At 46.8% G+C, this 21,738-nt stretch overlaps 2 protein-coding genes across 3 annotated transcripts in view; one reads left to right on the top strand and one right to left on the bottom strand.

The window, feature by feature from the left end:
- Positions 1-15,857: 15,857 nt before the first annotated feature.
- socs1a (suppressor of cytokine signaling 1a) lies at positions 15,858-17,901 on the top strand. 2 transcript variants are annotated; one of them, XM_056407410.1, is made up of 2 exons: positions 15,858-16,008; positions 16,777-17,901. In XM_056407410.1, the coding sequence occupies exon 2, from the start codon at positions 16,828-16,830 to the stop codon at positions 17,440-17,442; it is 615 nt and encodes a 204-aa protein (XP_056263385.1). In that variant the 5' UTR covers positions 15,858-16,008; positions 16,777-16,827; the 3' UTR covers positions 17,443-17,901. The 2 variants fall into 2 exon arrangements, with proteins under 2 accessions (XP_056263385.1, XP_056263384.1); XM_056407409.1 differs by having other exon boundaries at positions 16,666-17,901.
- A 3,097-nt stretch (positions 17,902-20,998) lies between these two features.
- clec16a (C-type lectin domain containing 16A) overlaps positions 20,999-21,738 on the bottom strand; it is a 37,176-nt gene continuing 36,436 nt past the window's right edge. The window contains exon 23 of the mRNA XM_056407918.1: positions 20,999-21,738. This exon is cut by the window's right edge and continues 305 nt beyond it. Coding sequence (XP_056263893.1) covers positions 21,589-21,738 — 150 coding nt within the window. The 3' untranslated portion in view covers positions 20,999-21,588.

The following is a 21,738-nucleotide window of genomic DNA, read 5'->3' as shown; positions in this document are numbered from 1 at the left end:
CATGTCTCTCTCACTCCATCTTCCACCTCTCTCTCTCTCTCCATCTCGGAGCATATTTCTGGCGGTCCCTTTCTTCCCTCCACATGGAGGGAGTTGTTACATAAACCAGTTGTTTGCTTCGTCATCCAGTGACTACAGCGCAGAACATGCTCTGACGCACAAATGCAGCAACACACACACACACACACACACACACACACACACACTTACTACTGTTGAGTCTCGATCGCTCGTCTCGAGTTTCCTGGAAGAATAAAGAACTGTTTGTAGCTTCATATGAAACATAATCAATTCATCTCTGCTTCTGGTTAAAAAGACAGCAGACATGTACACACACACACACACACACACACACACACACACACACACACACACAAACACACACTCTCCACACACACAAACACACAGGTGTGTAGCCAAAGGTAGGAATGTGGTAAACCCACACAATCGCCTCACTTATGTAACTTTTGTATGTCTTTATTGACTCTCTCTCTCTCTCTTCAAATCTTTCCTTCTCTCTCTCTCTAGCTCCCTCTCTTTCTAGATTCCCCCCCCTCTCTCTCTAGCTCCCTCTCTCTCTCTTTCCCCTCTCTCTCCCCCCCTCCTCTCTCTCTTTTCCCCTCTCTCTCTAGCTCTCTCTCTTCCCCTCCCTCGCTCTCTCTCTCTCTTCAAATCTTTCCTTCTCTCTCTCTCTGAGTTGTTGAATGTGGTTCAAACATCATTGATCTGAAACCACAGGGAGCTCATTCTTATGCTTCCATTTGCTCTCTCTCTGTGTGCACAAGTGTTTGTGTGTGTGTATGTGTGTGTGTGTGTATGTGTGTGTGTGTGTGTGTGTGTGTGTGTGTGTGTGTGGGTGTGTGTACTATCATAGCATTATGTCCTTGGATACTGAAATGAGAATATCTTTGCAAACAGTAAGAGTCGGGAGGTGGAGCCAGTAATCACGATGTAACAGCGCTGGGTTATTAACATGATGTTATCTCATGTAGGTTATTAACATGATAACAATATTTAATTTCCTAAATCATCACTCTGCTGAGTGACCTTTGACCCCACCTCTAAACACCGCCCATGGAGGCATTGTATATGTTTTGAAGCAGAAGAGGTCAAAGAATGTTGTTTCAACAAACAGGTCAGGACTGGATCCCAGTGTTCTAGTCAAGCAAGGTACACACACACACACACACACACACATACACACACATACACACACACACACACACACACACACACACACACACACACACACACAGGACCTTCATGTACCCCCTAGAGGACCTTCACGTACCCCCTAGATGACCTTCACGTACCCCCTAGAGGACCTTCACGTACCCCTAGATGACCTTCACATACCCCCTAGATGACCTTCATGTACCCCCTAGAGGACCTTCACGTACCCCTAGATGACCTTCACATACCCCCTAGATGACCTTCACGTACCCCCTAGAGGACCTTCACGTACCCCCTAGAGGACCTTCACGTACCCACTAGATGACCTTCACGTACCCCCTAGAGGACCTTCACGTACCCCTAGATGACCTTCACATACCCCCTAGATGACCTTCATGTACCCCCTAGAGGACCTTCACGTACCCCTAGATGACCTTCACATACCCCCTAGATGACCTTCACGTACCCCCTAGAGGACCTTCACGTACCCCCTAGAGGACCTTCACGTACCCACTAGAGGACCTTCACGTACCCCCTAGAGGACCTTCACGTACCCCCTAGAGGACCTTCACGTACCCCCTAGATGACCTTCATGTACCCCCTAGAGGACCTTCACATACCCCCTAGATGACCTTCACGTACCCCCTAGAGGACCTTCACGTACCCCCTAGAGGACCTTCACGTACCCCTAGAGGACCTTCACGTACCCCTAGAGGACCTTCATAGAGGACCTTCCCCCTAGAGGACCTTCACATACCCCCTAGATGACCTTCACGTACCCCCTAGAGGACCGTCACGTACCCCCTAGAGGACCTTCACATACCCCCTAGAGGACCTTCATGTACCCCCTAGATGACCTTCATGTACCCCTAGAGGACCTTCACATACCCCTAGATGACCGTCACGCACCCCTAGAGGACCTTCACATACCCCTAGATGACCTTCACGCACCCCTAGAGGACCTTCACGCACCCCTAGAGGACCGTCACGTACCCCTAGAGGACCTTCACATACCCCTAGATGACCTTCACGTACCCTAGAGGACCTTCACGTACCCCTAGAGGACCTTCATGTACCCCTAGAGGACCTTCACGTACCCCTAGAGGACCTTCATGTACCCCTAGAGGACCTTCACGTACCCCTAGAGGACCTTCACGTACCCCTAGAGGACCTTCACGTACCCCTAGAGGACCTTCATGTACCCCCTAGATGACCCTCACGTACCCCCTAGATGACCTTCATGTACCCCTAGAGGACCCTCACGTACCCCTAGAGGGCCTTCATGTACCCCTAGAGGGCCTTCATGTACCCCTAGAGGGCCTTCACATACCCCTAGAGGACCTTCACGTACCCCTAGAGGGCCTTCATGTACCCCCTAGAGGACCATCACGACCGCCTAGAGGACCTTCATGTACCCCTAGAGGACCTTCACGTACCCCGTAGAGGACCTTCACATACCCCCTAGATGACCTTCACGTACCCCCTAGAGGACCTTCATGTACCCCCTAGAGGACCTTCACGTACCCCCTAGAGCAGTGGTCACCAACCTTTTTGAGCCCAAGATCCCTGACCTCCGCCTTCATGACCGGCAAGATCTACCTTTGAGGCGTTGAGAGAAAACGACTGTCCAGACTGGATTTACAACTTTTTATTTGGCCTAATTGTCATTTTGGTCCAGCGTTCAAATTGATGTGACCAGGTACACAGAATTTAAGTGTAATATAACAAGTACGATATTTGTTAACCGCACACAATATGAACAAGAAAAAACACATTTCAATGAGCAGCTGGATGAACTACCAATATAAATGTTGTATTTATTTACATTACAACACGACACTGACAACATGATCAGTCAGTGCAACTCATGTAAGTTCAGCTCTCATCATAATGCCATCACGTCATGTGACTCCAGTCAGTGTGACGGCTGTGACTGAACTCTGCCTGTGAGCTTGTAGTTAGTTCATAATCACAGACAGCCAGTCTGAGGCCGTCTGTCAGCTGTCTGTCAGTAATCCAGCTCCTGGTCTTTGATTTGGTGATTTTCTCAATTCCACTGACGAGTTTTTCGGGGCAAAATTGGTGTTCATGAACGTTTTCTCATCTGGGATTGGTTCTGAACTCAGACCGTTGGTGATTTCGTTCACATCAGCTCTACAGACATCCTCAGATTTAAATAATTTTCATAATAATAAATATGAGAATCACCATTTGTGACTCCTGCATCTGTCCCTTTTCAAATAATAGAATAAATGCAATTGCAATCACTTTCAAGTAAACCAGATTGCTCTATCAGACAAGAAAAAAAAGCTCAATATTGAGATTTTGTTTTGAAGGACAACAGCAGAAAAACCGAACTCACGGAGGTAAGACCTGGCAAGTCGCCAAGAATCTCGGCTGTCGCGCAGGCGTAACCTGTTAATGCCGTAACGTAAACATGTACACGAAGCAGGCACATGCACAGTTAAAGCCCTAGTGGTGCTCAAGCACCAGCCCTTTTGCCCTGGATGAGAAAAGTGCCCTTTTTGCTGGAGACACTTTTTTTTCATTCATCAGTATTTAAGAATAAAAGTTACTCTCTCTGTCATAAACTCCCCCCAAATGTGATTTGATATCCGACGGGGCATTTATTTGAGTTCTTGTGAGAATTTCGCCCCGACATGCTCCGCGGCGCTCACGACGTTGTTTTGTGATAAATCAACCACAACATTAGCGCTGCTGAAAACATGACGTCACAACTGGTCGACGTTTCCTAAAAAAATAAACAAACAAAAACTCAGAAATCCATGATTTCAAAGCCTTGCAGCTGTTTACTGATGTCATGTTTGAGTGATAGAGAGAGAGAGAGAATCTTTTTTGTGTTGTATAAATGCTGTTTAGACATATTTGAAAGTATGTTTATAAATGTCACGAGAATTCACAGCCAGAAAATAGGAGCTAAACTATTCTAACTATGCTAGCTCTCGGTGTCATGCTATCCTTGTGCATCATTGTTTTATGTGTTATCTCTTTGTTTTGTCTGTTCCAGTCTTACAACGATCAATCTTATAGAAAACGAACAACACAGCTCAGCTAAAATAGATTTAATTTACAGGAAAGTAACAACACAAGTGATCCAAACTATAGTTTCTCCTCTTCATCACTTTCAATAACACATTTTCGCTGCTTCTGAATTTCTTCTTGGCTGTTGATGACGATCAATATCGCTCATTTTGAAAATGAGGTCAGAGGGCAATACGGATCTGTATCAGACCAGCGAGGAGGGCGATACGTGGCTTGCATGACGACCCATTATCCAATCAGAACGCTTGTACTGTTGCTATGTAATAATTCATCTTTATTCATAAAGAAAATGTAAGTTAGCGGTCTAATCCTGCCCAGAGGAAACGCAGGTCGAGGACAGCATCATTGGTGTTATGCTTCAACTTTGTCAGAATTTTTTTTTTGGCAATGGGTGCCCTTTTTTTAGGTTTGAGCACCTGCCCCCCAAAATGTCTGTGCACGTGCCTGACACGAAGGTACAGGCATTTCAACATGTATTTATTGATGACTTAGTTTTATGTCCTTGTACTTTGAGCTTGTGTAATATGTGAAGTTATCAATAAAGGTCTTTCTGCATTTCCCCTGCGCCCCACCTGTAGTGGTACGTCCCCCTCTTTCGGGGCGCACAGCTGAGAACACGGCTGTGTAAGCGAACCCGTTTTCAGGCGTTCATGAATCAGGCGGAGATCTTTTCTGACCTCAATCTTCCAGTCAGAAAGAAAACATTTCAGAAGACACCTCAGAAAATGTTCTAAAACAAGGAACAATGTGTTTCTGAATTTATTTTCATTTTATTTTGGAGATCGACAGGGAACGTCTCCGAGATCGACCGGTCGATCGCGATCGACGGGTTGGCGACCACTGCCCTAGAGGACCTTCACGTACCCCCTAGAGGACCTTCACATACCCCCTAGAGGACCTTCACGTACCCACTAGAGGACCTTCACGTACCCCTAGAGGACCTTCACGTACCCCCTAGAGGACCTTCACGTACCCCTAGAGGACCTTCACGTACCCCCTAGAGGACCTTCACGTACCCCTAGAGGACCTTCACGTACCCTAGAGGACCTTCACGTACCCCCTAGAGGACCTTCACGTACCCCTAGAGGACCTTCACGTACCCCTAGAGGACCTTCACGTACCCTAGAGGACCTTCACGTACCCCTAGAGGACCTTCACGTACCCTAGAGGACCTTCACGTACCCCTAGAGGACCTTCACGTACCCCTAGAGGACCTTCACGTACCCCTAGAGGACCTTCACATACCCCCTAGAGGACCCTCACGTACCCCTAGAGGACCTTCACATACCCCCTAGAGGACCCTCACGTACCCACTAGAGGACCTTCACGTACCCACTAGAGGACCTTCACGTACCCACTAGAGGACCTTCACGTACCCCTAGAGGACCTTCACGTACCCCTAGAGGACCTTCACGTACGCCTAGAGGACCTTCACGTGCGCGTAGAGGACCTTCACGTACCCCTAGAGGACCTTCACTACCCCTAGAGGACCTTCACGTACCCCTAGAGGACCTTCACATACCCCTAGAGGACCTTCACGCACCTAGAGGACCTTCACGTACCCTAGAGGACCTTCACGCACTCCCCTAGATGACCTTCACGTACCCCCTAGAGGACCTTCACGTACCCTAGAGGACCTTCACATACCCCTAGAGGGCCTTCACGTACCCCTAGAGGACCTTCACATACCCCTAGAGGACCTCACGCACCCTAGAGGACCTTCACATACCCCCTAGAGGACCCTCACATACCCCCTAGATGACCTTCACGTACCCCCTAGATGACCTTCACGTACCCCTAGAGGACCTTCACATACCCCCTAGAGGACCCTCACGTACCCACTAGAGGACCTTCACGTACCCCTAGATGACCTTCACGTACCCCCTAGATGACCTTCACGTACCCCTAGAGGACCTTCACGTACCCCTAGAGGACCTTCACGTACTCTAGAGGGCCTTCACGTACCCCTAGAGGACCTTCACGTACCCCTAGAGGGCCTTCACGTACCCTAGAGGACCTTCACGTACCCCTAGAGGACCTTCACGTACCCTAGAGGACCTTCACGTACCCACTAGAGGACCTTCACGTACCCCCTAGATGACCTTCACGTACCCCCTAGAGGACCTTCACGTACCCACTAGAGGACCTTCACGTACCCCCTAGATGACCTTCACGTACCCCCTAGAGGACCCCTCACTGGCTCCCCACCGGGGATCCCTCCTGGTGGCCCTGGTGGGTGAGGGGTCGCGCGTCGCCATCGACCCCGATGCAACAGTCACACGTTCTCCCTGCAGCTGTGGATGAAGCGCGTGTGATGAAGAGGAGATGTTCCCACTGCAGCACCAACACGTGCACCGACAAAGGATCACGACACTTTCCTTGATCTTTGAGCAGCGAGCGCTCATTACGCCGTACAGGAGGCGGCTCTTTGCATACTGTATGAAATATACATGTGTTTCACGGGAGGAGATGGAGGGAAATAAAGAGAGAGAGAGAATAAGTGCTATTTTTTATATATATTTTTTTACTTCCAGCCGAGTGGCGATCTTCATCTAGCGAAACACGCCCACACAGAACCTTAGTGTGACGCCCCCCCCCCCCCCCCCTCTCTCTCTCCCTCTCCCTCTCTCTCTCTCCCTCTCCCTCTCTCTCTCCACCCTCTCTCTCTCTCCCTCTAGTGGACACAAGCTGCTCATCATTTCTCTTCTCATAACTTTCTTTACTTTTCCAAGTTTTGCCGTGCACTAAATTTAGTCTTTTCCTGATTTTCCTTCTGTCATCTTTTGTCTTCTTTCTTTTGTCTTTTCTTTAATGTGCACATCATGACATAAACACCACGTGACGTGTTATTTGTGCTCATGTATTATTTCACATAATTATGCATACAACATACACATAGATGGAATCTATAGTGTTTTTAGACCAGTCTCTGAATTCTCCCCCGACCACTAGAGGGAGACAGAGCTGCATACTTGTTGCGTTCATGACGTCACATCATTGGCGCCTTGTAGAGGCTCATTTAACACACACACACACACATATATATATACATATATACATATATATATGTATATATATATATATGTATATATATATATGTATATACACACATATATATGTATATATACACACATATATATATACACATATATATATACATACATATATAAAATATATATATTATATATATATATATATATATATACTGTATATCTACACATAATCCCTGTCTAGTGTGTGTGTGTGTGTGTGTGTGTGTGTGTGTGTATGTAGTTCCAGTAGCTTCTATACGTCGGGCCTGTTGCTCTTTTCTTCAGCAACACCAGCAAAACCAGTTGCTCCACCCAACATAGTGGGAACGAGCCTCCTGTTGACACATCCACCCTAAATAGTGCACTGAGCTAGTTGCAGTGTTCTCCACCCAGACGCCCCTGCCGTGACAGGAGGGGCCGCTCCCTGAACCCTGGAGGACACACACACAGCCTGGTGTAATGGTGGCTCTCCGTCTCAGTGGTTGTGTGAATCTTACTTGTGTTTATTTTCACAGATCTCGTGTTCGTTCTTCTGCTGACGTATACGACAATTCACGGGATTTGCTGACACGTGCGAAAACAGTTCCACAAACATCTGAGCAACAACAACAGAGTCACGTGACCACACGAGTTCCTGAATATATATACATATACATATACATATACAGGACTGTCTCAGAAAATTAGAATATTGTGATAAAGTTCTTTATTTTCTGTAATGCAATTAAAAAAACAAAAATGTCATGCATTCTGGATTCATTACAAATCAACTGAAATATTGCAAGCCTTTTATTCTTTTAATATTGCTGATTATGGCTTACAGCTTAAGAAAACTCTAAAATCCTATCTCATAAAATTTTAATATTTCCTCAGACCAAGTAAAAAAAAAGATTTATAACAGCTGAGTGTTTGTCAAGGCTCAGGAAACCCTTGCAGGTGTTTCGAGTTAATTAGACAATTCAAGTGATTTGTTTAATACCCTACTAGTATACTTTTTCATGATATTCTAATATTTAGAGATAGGATATTTGAGTTTTCTTAAGCTGTAAACCATAATCAGCAATAAATCAGAATAAAAGGTTTGCAATATTTCAGTTGATTTGTAATGAATCCAGAATGCATGACGTTTTTGTTTTTTTAATTGCATTACAGAAAATAAAGAACTTCATCACAATATTCTAATTTTCTGAGACAGTCCTGTATATATATACACACACATATATACATATATATATATGTATATATATATATACACACATTTATATACATATATATATGTAATATATATATGTAATATATATTTATATGTACAATATATATATATTAGATTTATATACATATATATACTATATATATAAATGTTATATATATATATATATTACATACACTGTATATATATATATATATATGTATATTGAAAATTCTTCGGAGTTTAACATTTCGATTTCAAATCAAAGTTTCATGCTTCTGTGTCTCCGTGTTGGATTACTGTAAATGACTTACATAGATCCTCTTCTTCTGAAATGCTTAAATATCAAAGAGAAGTGCCACTTCCCTACACACACACACACACACACACAGACACACAGACACACACTCACACACATTCAAATAGTCATGTTTGACCACCATTAACAGTGTTTCAGTAACGCTCACCACCTTCTCCCTACGAGACGATGACATCACTTTCATTTCTTTGAAATAAAAAAAATGGCCGCACATCTGATTTCATTTATTACAACACATCCGCCCCACAACACGCGTCACATGTGCAGAAGGAACCCAAGGTAGCAGATGTGTGTGTGTTTTCGTTACTAGGTCGTGACATAGATGCACACACAAACACACACACACACACACACACACTGACATGCTCTTCTGGGTTATGGGGGAAATCATACCATGTTGATAGAAGGTCACGTGACTTCATAAAAAAGGGGTCGACCACTAAGCTGCGGTGTGAGTCGGCGTGTGTGTGTGTGTGTGTCTGAGTGTGTGTCTGTGTGTGTTGATCGACGGTGTTTGGTGGAAAGATCAGCATCACGATGATTGACTACATGCGTACCATGAGCTGCGTGTTCCTGTAAGTCGTCCCCTCTGAGGGCCCAGAGGGGAGGCGGAGCCTAGATATGGACGCTGCAACATGCGGTTACCTCAAAAGATAACATGTTATCTGTCTCCAAATGCATTTTCCGAATGCATGCACAGTTTTCGTCTCGTCGTGTTCCTCTTGGGCCCAAAATGGGCCACAAATGCATTTCGTTGTGCGACCCCGTGTTGCATAATGGAAATAAATGATCCTTAAACCATCGGTAACAATAGCAGCCGTAGAGGAGAGAGAGAATAGCACTCCAGTGATCGCTGTCAAATATCTAGGAAGCCTCTCAGAAGTATCTAATAGTTATAACAGAGTTATAACAGAGTTTTAATAGAGTTATAACTCTGTTATAACAGAGTGTATTTTGGGGTCAGGTGTTTTCAGGAGATGCCTGATTTTTTGTATCCAGGCGCAGATGGGTAACCGTGTCTCTGAGCAGCAGAGTGCCGTCGTGTATTAATTCCTCATCTTTTTAATTCCTCATCTTTTTAATTCCTCATTTTTTCCCGCCACATTTTTTTTTTAAAGCCAGAAAAGTTGTTCATGTGGAACATTTATTATCAGCGTGCTCCAGGGAGTTTATCCAGGAAGAGGGAAAGGTGTCGAAAGGTATGTGAATAACCCAACGAAATAATGAACTACACACGTGACCTCTAGGCTCCGTGACCTTTAATGACCTTCTTTACGAGGCAAAAAGGACCTTTAAAGAGAAATATCGTTTGAACCAAATAAAAACCTGCGTGCGAGTCGCCGTTTGAAAACATGAATGAACTTGAAGTCTAAACGTTTATAACAAAGACAACAAACCCTCGAGGGCGTGGCCGTAGTCGAGGGCGTGGCCGTAGTCGTGGGCGTGGCCGCTCTTCATTCACGGCCTCGTTACTAAACCGAGAGTCTGTGGAGCGGTTCCAGATTAAATCCTGCGAGTGGGTCACAAAACAACAACAACAACATCAACAAAAAGGGGTCAGATTGCATTGGGAGGGGGCAGGGGGGGATCCTGTTCTCGAGGACCAGGATGTCACATTGACGTCAGCAAGGACTGCACAGCTTAACTCAGCCTCACTCTTTACTTATTTAAATATTGTTGACTTATGTTAGTGGTACTGTGTGTTTACAGCGTCATTAAGTACTTCTGCTAAATTGTTTCCGAGGAACTCGAAGAGGAGTCGCCCCCTGGTGGTCAGTAAAGACAATGCAGCTTTAACACATGAAGCATAGACTTCTATACAACCAGAGGAGTCGCCCCCTGGTGGTCATTAGAGAGAATGCAGCTTTAACACATGAAGCATAGACTTCTATACAACCAGAGGAATGTACTAGCATAATTCACTGGAAAATAACTTGAATAAATAAAGTTTATGGATTGTTTTGTTGTTGTTATTATCCAGGTCTTTGGCTAAGTGTGGCCTCTTTAAAAAGCCAATAAATCACAAAGTGGGAATAAACAAAAATAAGTGACTCCTACTCTGTCTGAGCTCGTTGTTTAACAACTCAAATCACAGATTGAGAATATTTCTAAGAGTACATTATTTGAGCACAGTATGTCTTTCCCTATATTAACATTCAATGAGCATCTTTTGGGGCCTGCTGCAGCGCTTCCCTCAGCATGGGAGCTTCACGGAACACACTTCACAATCAGCCTGATCACCTTTGGGTCAAAGGTCACTTGTCTCGCCTTGAAGTCAGGTTGCTTCCCTCGTTGTGAATGAGAAAGTTACACACGTCCCGGGACGTTCCCTGAACCTCCTTCCTAAGCGAAGCGGGGATTCAGAGAAGTGCAGCTTCTCGTTTCCCTGCGGCGCCACTTCCACTTTCATCCCGGCTCCGTCGTGACGGACGAGAACAGGAACGACTGGATCGACTTTACCGCGTTGGAACGTTACAAAGTCCTGCTGGTCCCCCTCTTTCCTCTGAGCAACGCTTACATACACTCTGAGAGACGAGTGTCCACTAGAACCATGAAGGGTTCTTCAGCCGGTCCTCAGAGGAGAACCCTTTCTGGTTCCTGGTGATAAACCTTTTTATAAAGGTAACTCCAGAAACCGTTTCAGAGCCTAACTACAGAGGGTTCTTTCTATATAGAACCTCCAGTGATATATAAAGGTTCTATAGAACCTTTATAACATCTATATAGAACCTACAGTGATATATAAAGGTTCTATAGAATCTTTATAACATCTATATAGAACCTACAGTGATATAATAAAGGTTCTATAGAACCTTTATAACATCTATATAGAACCTCCAGTGATATAGAAAGGTTCTATAGAACCTTTATAACATCTATATAGAACCTACAGTGATATATAAAGGTTCTATAGAACCTTTATAACATCTCTATAGAACCTCCAGTGATATAGAAAGGTTCTATAGAACCTTTATAACATCTCTATAGAACCTCCAGTGATATAGAAAGTTTCTATATAACCTCTATAACATCTCTATAGAACCTCCAGTGATACATGATATAAAGGTTCTATATAACCTCTATAAAACCTATATAGAACCTCCAGTGATATAGAAAGGTTCTATATAACCTCTATAACATCTCTATAGAACCTCCAGTGATACATTATATAAAGGCTCTATATAACATCTCTATAGAACCTCCAGTGATACATTATAAAAAGGTTCTATAGAACCCACCTATATAGAGCCTCCAGTGATATAGAAAGGCTCTATATAATCTCTATAGATGAAAGTGGAAGCCAAAGAAGGTTCACTTCCAGAGGAGGGGGGGGGGGGGGGTGTCACGCCTCCTCCAACAAACCTTCCTCGTCTAGTTTTCAATGAGGCGTCATTAAAAACGAGTGTTTTCATTATAGTTTTGCTTTTATTTCCGTTCCTCGAGCTCATTCTGTCTTCTTGTGAAGCTCAATTAATCTAATTACTGCTATGTGACAATGCGCCACACACAATGGAACTGTAGAACACACACACACAGACACACACACACACAGACGCACACGCGCCAATCAAGGTTTACAGCACTTTAAGAGGATGGATAAAAGCTTCAACGCAGACTCAGAGCAGATAAGAGTTTACTGTAACCGCTGTGACCGATCAGAACGAAAGTAAAGCAAACTGAAAGTAGAGCCCTGATGGGGCCGCATGGGGCCACATGGGGCCAAATGTAAGTAAGTAAGGAAGTAAAGTTGATTTATATATTGTTATATTTCACTTATCACAGACAAAGTGTCACAAATGGAGCCTCATGGGGCCCAGATGGGTCTGAATGTGGCCAGATGGAGCTGCATGGAGCTGCATGGGGTCGCATGGGTCACATGGGGCCGAATGACGCCACATGGGTCGCATGGGGTCGCATGAGGTTGCATGGGGTCGCATGGGGTCACATGGGTCGCATGGGGTCACATGGGTCACATGGGGCCGAATGACGCCACATGGGTCGCATGGGGTCACATGGGTCACATGGGGTCGCATGGGGTCACATGGGTCGCATCGGTCACATGGGTCGCATAGGGTCACATGGGGTCGCATGGGTCACATTGGGTCGCATGGGTTCGCATGGGTCACATGGGGCGCATGGGGTCACATGGGCCGCATGGGTCACATGGGTTGCATGGGTCGCATGGGGTCGCATGGGTCACATGGGGTCGCATGCAGCCCTATGGGGCCGGTCACCATGCAAACATTTGCCACTGAACCCAAACAACAAGAACAAATAAACTTCGAGGTCGGGAAGAAAAGTTCCTGTTTGCAGAGAAGGAAGTCAGATCCTCCTCTGTGGACCGGCTGCGGGCTCCGGCCTCCGGGACGCCACGGTTTCATTTCACATGACACAAAGCCACGGCTGAGGCCACGCCCCCCCCCCCCCCCCCCAGAGACACACAGGCCCTGTTCATCGTCTAGAGACCAGAACAACAAAGCTGCTCGCTGGTGTTTTGCAGGTCGACGTCTCTTTAGAGCCTCGAGTCGACAGCAGGCGGAACAACTTAAAGGCCTCTAAGCCCACATGGTCTCACACACAGGGGCCTCTCAGGGCCCGGGAACAACGGGTCCTCCCTGCTCTGCATTCTTCATCCATCTGTCATGCATGAAGGGGCCCACACACACATACATACACACACATACACACACACACACATACACACACATACATACACACACACACACACACACATACATACACATACACACATACACACACACACACACACACATACACACACATACACACATACATACACACACACACACACACACATACACACACACACATACACACATACATACACACACATACACACACACACACACACATACACACACACACACACACACACACACACACACACACACACACACACACACACACATACACACACATATCCCAGTTTAATCGCGCTACAGTGTGCGTTGTTATTTCCATGTTAAAGCATGTGTATATATGTTGAACCGCCCATGCACACACACACACACACACACACACACACACACACACAGTAAGTGGCCTGCAAGGCTCTGTGATTATACACAACACACACGCTCTCTGTTGAGCTGGCTATGTTTCCGTCTCCTGCTTCTCTCCCTGTTTCACAGAAATGAAACTCATGGAGGACGACCCTGGACGCCTGTAAACAAATACAGAGGCACGGACGTGCACACGCACACACGTGCACACACACGTGCACACACACGTGCACACACACGTGCACGCGTATGTGCACACACTGTTGCACACTGCGACGTGCGGTGGGAGACCAGAGGGGAACATGTCTTCAATTCACAGAAGACATACAAGAAAATGAGTGTGTGTGTAGTGTGTGTGTGTGGTGTGTGTGTGTAATGGAGAGGAGAGCAGCCCCCCCCCCCTCTCTCTCTGTACATGAATCATATCTGATCTGAATGTCTTCTGCACGCTGTAACTTTGCATTGTGTGAATATCGTCGGACACGCTGTCGTCAAAGAGAGATCTGCTTAGCTTTGACAACCGGGATCGGGGATCGGTCTCTAAGCCACGCGGCGGCCATTGTTCGGCCCCCTGCAGCCGCCTCCTGGACTCTGTGCTCAAGGGCAAGGGAACTACTTTGTTAAGGCCAGAAAGAAAGACGGTCATGTTACGTGTGAGAATAATAATGGAACCAGAGAAACTTCCAGATGAAACATGATGTTAGTTATAACGAGCCGGCGTCAGCGACACCATCAGACACGCTGTGACCGGCAGTCAGATAACAAAAGATGAAATGAAACTAACCTTCACGAAGACCTGACGTCGGCTCCTCCTCTCGGGCTCTGTCTCCTTGAGTCCTTTCCTTAACTTTCTGTTCGTCTCCCTCGCCCTGAATTAACCACAAAGGAAAAACAAGTTTATAATCACTTAAACTGGATGGAAACATGTGTGTGTGTGTGTGTGTGTGTGTGTGTGTGTGTGTGTGTGTGTGTGTGTGCGTGTGTCTGACTGACTTGGTGATGGGATGTGGTGTTGGTGTCTCTGCTGGAGTTTCAGGCCGGCCCGGCCTCTCCTCAGACACTACGCCGAACGCAAGAATCATTTGGCATGAAATGCCGATTAGGTCATTTTATTATCACACACACACACACACACTTTTGGTCAGTGGAAGCGCCGACTATTAACGACATATGAAGCAGCGGCGCGGCGACAGTGATTTGGTTTCCCTGAGGACCGATGAGTTTTTGCCTCTTTACTATTTTTTTTATTTTTTATTTTAACCAAAATATCATAATTTTGCTTCTTATGATAAACGATGTTATGACACACACTGACTGCAGAGATCCTTAAATGTGAGATAAATGCACCTGGTCCACTGACAGGTGAACACACTGAACTTAACGCCCAATAATGAGGAATGAACTCAGCACATTCTGTGCTTTAAATTTTTTTTTATTGACGAATGTTTAAACAATTCCACTGAATCAATAGAACAAGCACACAATTGACCCTTGACCTCTGACTCAATTTGTTTCTGACCCGGATTGCTACATCAATCTGGATTGTTCTGCTATTGCCTAGTTTGGGACACAAACATCTGGCTTTGCGCACTTTTAAAAAAGGACAGATTTTGTTCTTCTTATTTTTTTAAAAATGTGCCCCCCAAAAATATACATTTAAGAAAGTGAGGAGCAGCAGTGGTCCGTTCACCTGAAACACGTCACACATGTGTCCCCGCCCCCCAACCAGGGGGTCCTGTCCCTTTAAATATTGAATCGGGTCAAAATGACCCGAAGGCAACACAAGGGTTAAGAAGGGCTCCCCAAAAAAACCACCACCAAAAAAGAGACGCGGGTGCCAGTGCACGCGCCCATGACGCGGGTCTGTCCCCCGTGTTTCTGTCACGTCCCGCTGTCACGCGACTGCTGCGGTTTCCTCGAACTATAAAAAAAAAAACCGCGTTCACGCGAATCGAGAGGGCTCGGCGGGGTGGGGGCGGGGCCTAGAGGGAGGGTTTCACTTTCGTTTCTGTGAAAGAGTCGAGGAGAGGTATAAAAGCGAGGAGGAGGCTCACACACACACACACACTCACACACTTACGCTCGCACACACACACACAGAGGAGAGCGTCTCCAGAGCTCGCGCTCCGTGGCGGATTTACCTGCAGGTCAGCGGCTCTCTACCGGACTAACGGGTCTTCAACCAGCCGCCGGTGTGACAGCAAAACGGTGAGAACGGACTTCTACTGGTGCAGCGATCATGGAATTTATTGTATTTACTTAAAAAATATATAATTTATTGCGCAAGTGAAACATCAGAGACTCAGATGTTGGCAGCAGCTCGATGTGGGAAGAAACACTTCTCTGAAAGAGCAAAGATCAACATTTGCTCTCAGGATATATATAAAAATTAACATATATATATATAATTAGAATAGAAATGTGTCGACATTCAAACTCAAATAGTCCCCAGAATGACCACAGCTGTTAATCATGACCCTCCCCTGTGATTTATTGACTGATTTATTCTTTAGTCTATGTCTCACACGCTGGTTAATATTTAATGAGAGAGAATCAGACTTTATAAAAACATACTTTAATTTATCAATGTATGAAGTTTTCTTTTTCTTATGGCATTGACTTTCAACCCAGTGGAAGTGATAAAACACCTCTAGAAGCCCTATAAAGTGTGTGTGTGTAGGTGTGTGTGTGTGTGTGTGTACAGTAATCTGACTGGCTGACTATGTTTGCCTCACCGCAGATTCCAGTCACATCAGAGTATGGAAACTTGTGTTTCTAACACGCACACCCACCCACACACACACACACACACACACACACCAGGGCCTCACAGGGTCATTGAGTGAAAGTTACTTTGACTTTAAGGTGCCACGGTTCTCCGGCCCTCGTAGAACCGGCTGCGGTGGAACCGTGATGATGATGATGATGATGATGACGATGACGATGATGACCGTGGTCCCGCTCGTCTCCTCTCAGGATGTCAGTGCGGCGGCTGGAGATGGGCGCGGGGCGGCTCTCCCCTGTAGGATGGTAGCCGACAGCGCAGCCGAAGGCCCCGACCCGCCTCTGTTGTCCAGCTCCTCCTCCTCGTCCTCCTCCTCGTCCTCCTCGCCGCTCTCCCGGCAGCTCGCTCCGAAGCCGAGGCCCCCGCCCGCCCCCCCGACCCACTTCCCCACCTTCTCCTGCAAGGAGGACTGCGAGATCATCACGGACACGGCGTCCCAGCTGCAGCGCAGCGCCTTCTACTGGGGCCCCCTGGGGGTGGAGGAGGCTCACCGCATGCTGCGCCTCGCCCCGCCGGGCAGCTACCTCATCCGCGACAGCCGGCAGAAGGACGTCTTCTTCACGCTGTCCTACCACGGCAAGAGCGGCCCGGTCAGCGTGCGCATCGACTACAAGCGCCAGAGCTTCTCGCTGGCGGGCAACGAGCGCTCCTTCCCGACGCTCTTCGCCCTCCTGGAGCACTACGCCCGCTCGCCGCGGAGGAGCCTGAGCGCGCCCTACAGGAGATGGGAGCCCACGCTGCAGGAGCTGTGCAGGAAGCGCATCATGGCGCTGTGCGGCGGCCGGAGCCGCGTGCCGGAGCTGCCGCTCACCCACGTGGCGCAGGACTTCCTGTTGGAGTTCCCTTTCGATCTGTGAGCGGCGTTCCGATCGGGTCGCTCGCGGTTTCGAGACGGCGTCCGACCGAGGAGACGCCCGAAAGAGGACGAGCGCGGACGGGGCGCCGCGCGGCCTTCGGGGGCTCGACTCGCGCGTGGACAGAGCGCCTTCGGGCGGCGTTATACGGCCGCGAGGCGCCCTCGCCGGCGAGCGTAACCGCGTGGACGGCGTGGGCCTGTTGGAGGCGGCCGCGGCGCCCGGCGCGGGGCTGAACTTGTTTTGTAGCAGACTTTTAAAACTCTAACGTCGTCGAATGTTTACACGCCACTCTGAATGTTCGCCGGCGCCGACGGCTCAAAGATGGAGTCCGGCGGTCCGGCGCTGAACCGTACTGTAGCTGGAGGCTCGGATCACGAGCCTCGACTGAATCGCATCCACAAGAATATATATATATTTTATTTCCTATTGTATTTGAAATAAAACTTTATTGAAACTAAACTTGCTGGATTCTTGTGTTACTTTTTTTTCCGACTGCTATTTCTCAAATCATGTGCGAGGGAAGAGGAGAGAGGAGAGAGGAGAGAGGAGTGAGGAGGGTTTAGTTAGAGAGCGAGGGGGCGGGACCAACACACACACACCCTCACAATCAGGCAGACGACAGGCCACACACACACACACACACACAGGAAGTGCGGCGCGGTAGCGTCACCACAGCGATTCATCTGTGACGAGTGGGTGGGGCTACACACACTTATGCTTAGAAACACACACAGGCTTACCAGAAACGGGGGCAGAGGTGACACATAGTGTGTGTGTGTGTATATATGTGTGTGTGTGTGTGTAGTACTTTTAACCTGATGGTGATGCAGCGCTTATTAACATTTCCTCAGGAAGTGGGTCATTTCTTTTTGGGGTTCAGAGGTCAGAGGTCACAGCTACAGTTTTATTTTAGTTGAAAGTTATGATAAATGGTTTTTATTTTAAACGGTTATTAAGCGTCACGCATTAACGCCGACGCCTTGTAGTCACAGCGGCTCCTCGCAAGAGATTTACAAGGTAAAGCTTTTTAAACACAGGGCGGCCCTTTGTCCTTCAGGGGCGGGGCAGGTGTGACCCAGGTGAGGTTCTCTGGGTCGAGTGTGTGACTCATTTGTTTGATCACACCGCACGAACTATACGTGTCGCTGCTGAACGCTCAACTCCGATCTTCAGAAACTAAAACGTCGAGTTCAACTGAAATATTTCCCAGAGCAGCAGAAGCTCCCGTCGGTTTCTTTCTCGCCGAGCACATTCCTCGTTGTTTCGCGGCCCGGTTGGCGCTAAAGACAATAAACACGGTGTAAGAATAAATAAATCTAGAACGGGCACCCGGTAGAGCGCATACCTTCGCATATCACAATTTTCACATTTTGGCATTAGTTGCATGCCAATTGCATATGGTCAAAAGGAGATTTTGACCTTTTCATGACCTTGACCTTTGACCCGACCGATCCCAAAATCTAATCAAATGGTCCCTGGATAATAACCAATCATCCCACCAAATTTCATGCGATTCGGTTTAATACTTTTTGAGTTATGCGAGTAACACGCATACAAATAAATAAATACACGGTGATCAAAACATAACCTTCCACATTTTCAATGCAACGGTAATAATAGAATTTACAAATGGAAAATGTACAATAAGACGAGTCTATTATAAAAGAGAACTGTGAGTTTGACTGTTTGTGACGTGAGGTCTTGGTCCTGATGGACGCCAACAGTTTGTACAGGGGTCAGAGGTCGGCTACGATCTGACCTCGAGCCAACGTGTTGAATCACACCGGAGTTTCAAATTGGTTAAAATAAAAATGAAAGCTTTAGAAAGCAGAAACATTTGCTGAACTTTTGCAGTTTCATGACACCATGGTGAAAGCGTGTGTCACTTTTCCAGACGGCCGACTTCTCTTTTCCAACTTGAGGTTCTGACTTCAACTTCTTCCTGATACCAGAACCGTGAGCTTTGGGTCGTAATGGGGATTCTTCCCTCTTCTTTAATTGGTCTGGACAAATGCAGCCAGCCAGCCAGCCACACACACACAGGCTGTAAATCATTCCTGACCTGAAAGTAAAGATACCGATCTATACGACCTCCACAGCCAGCTGTACATTTGTGTTTGGAAGTACATGTGTGTGTGTGTGTGTGTACCTTGGCGGTGGCGTCTGCAGCCCTCGGGCCTCTTGTGGTCGGCATGTGTCGCCTCCATCGCGCTGCTCCTCTTCAGAGAACGCTGCCGTGGAGACGTCAGCATGTGAGCGGGTTCCTGGTACTGCAGCTGTAGTAGAGTGTGTGTGTGTGTGTGTGTGTGTGTGTGTGTCCTCTGCTTTAACCAGTCGCAGCCTCACATCGATGCTTAGAGATCTCTCAGAGTGGAAGATGTTTGCCGTGTTTTGTGAAGCCGAGTTCAGTGTCCACGCTTTAGATTAGAAACGTGGCCGCCCAGCCCCGAGGTGCTCTTCATGCTCACCTGAGGCTGCCGAGCCTTTTGATTGGTTAGTGGGCCCCCTTTAGGGCCCTTATGAGGGCTCCCTGGTAGCTGCAGTGTAAACCCATCCGTGTGATTGCTGGACCCTGGGACGATGCTCCGGCTGCGTGACCCCTGAGGGTCGAGTTCTCGGTCTACCTCCTAGTGGGCAGAACAGTGAAGTGATCACCACCTGTAAAGCATCGCGTTCAGCCAGCAGAGCAGTGTGTGTGTGTGTGTGTGTGTGGACTCAAGCAGCAGCCTCACGGTTGTTAAGTAGAATAATTTATTGCAGTTCTTTATTCCTCTGTTTCAGTTCATTAACAATAATTACAGGTTTAAAAGCAACGAGCATTTACAGAGCATATAAACATATTACACACACTACAATCAGAGACTTGCTGGAAGCTTGACATGTTAGCGGTTGCCGATGGTTACCACGTCTCCACGTTGTGCCAAATCCTCGTCGGCACGCCAGTGATCATCGCTGTTTCGTCTATTTGCAGGAGAGATGGAGAGAGCGAGAGAGACTCCAAAAACTATGTATTGATCTGAATTTCTCCTTTTATAAACACGTTGATGACTGTACAGTTAAAAAAAGGAGAGAATGGTCGCGCATGAAGACGACGGCACAGACAAGCAAAGTTAAGAAGATGATTTTATGTTCCTAAAGTTTTACAGACAGGATAAAACAACGATTCACTCAAGACGACCCAACGAGACGCTCATCTCATTGGTCAGCTCTAAGATTATTGCAGTAGTAAAGCTTCGCTCAGCAGATTACAGGAGGAAGAGGAGGAGGAGGAGGAGGAGGGCGCTGCCCCACCACTGACCTCAGAGCAGCATCCTTATGTGGAGGAAATTATGGTCCACCAATAGTTGAGTGAGGGGGAAAAAAAAGAAAAAAAAATCTATCTATCTATATGTCAATATATATGTCTATGTCTATATATATATATATGTCTATATATATATGTCTATATATATATATGTCTATATATATATATGTCTCTATATATATATGTCTATATATATATGTATATATATATATGTCTATATATATATGTATATATATATGTCTCTATATATATATATATATATATATGTCTATATATATATATCATCTACATGTCTAGATATGCACGTGGAACTATAGGAGCTGAACCAAATGTAGAAAACACACAACCACCCACAGACATCCCTACACACACAGACACATCCCTACACACACACACACATCCCTACACACACAGACACACACAGAGACATCCCTACACACACACACACACACACACACACACACACACACAGACATCCCAATGGCAGTTCTAGGTGGCAGTTACTGCCAACGGGTCTGACAGGCAGCAGTTAGAAGGCAAGCGTAGCTGACTATGTATAGCATATGTGTGTGTATGTGTGTGTATATGTGTGTGTGTGTGTATGTATATGTGTGTATATGTGTGTGTGTGAGCATTGAAGTGAGTGTGGATGAACCGCTCCCGGTGGCAGCGGCATGTGACGTCATGCGTGAGTAGAAAACGTTGCTGGTTGCGCGTCTTTACACGACGTCTTGACACTAAAAACACAACCGGACGCACACACACACACACACGTGTCCTCTGAGTGTGTGTGTGTGTGTGTGAGAGGTGTGTGTTGAAGTTCGTGAACGTGTGTGTGTGGCTCAGTCCAGTTCAGGCGAGTCCGGCGTGTCTTCGTCTCCTTCCAGCAGCTCTGCAGCAGAGAGTCTCTTCACCTCCGGTTCCTCGTCAGCGGGGGCGACCAACTCCTCTTTTCGCGTCTCATCCGTCGGCGGCCCCTCTTCCTCTTCTTC

Source organism: Pseudoliparis swirei, chromosome 23 (genome assembly GCF_029220125.1).
Source record: "Pseudoliparis swirei isolate HS2019 ecotype Mariana Trench chromosome 23, NWPU_hadal_v1, whole genome shotgun sequence".
NCBI lineage: Eukaryota > Metazoa > Chordata > Actinopteri > Perciformes > Liparidae > Pseudoliparis > Pseudoliparis swirei.
The sequence above is the reverse complement of the archived record's forward strand: the minus strand, read 5'-3'. Positions and strand labels throughout refer to the sequence as shown.

Bases quoted from the DNA above. Each gene is read 5' to 3' on its own strand.
- socs1a (XM_056407409.1), top strand. From the start codon at position 16,714: ATGATGATGATGATGATGATGACGATGACGATGATGACCGTGGTCCCG.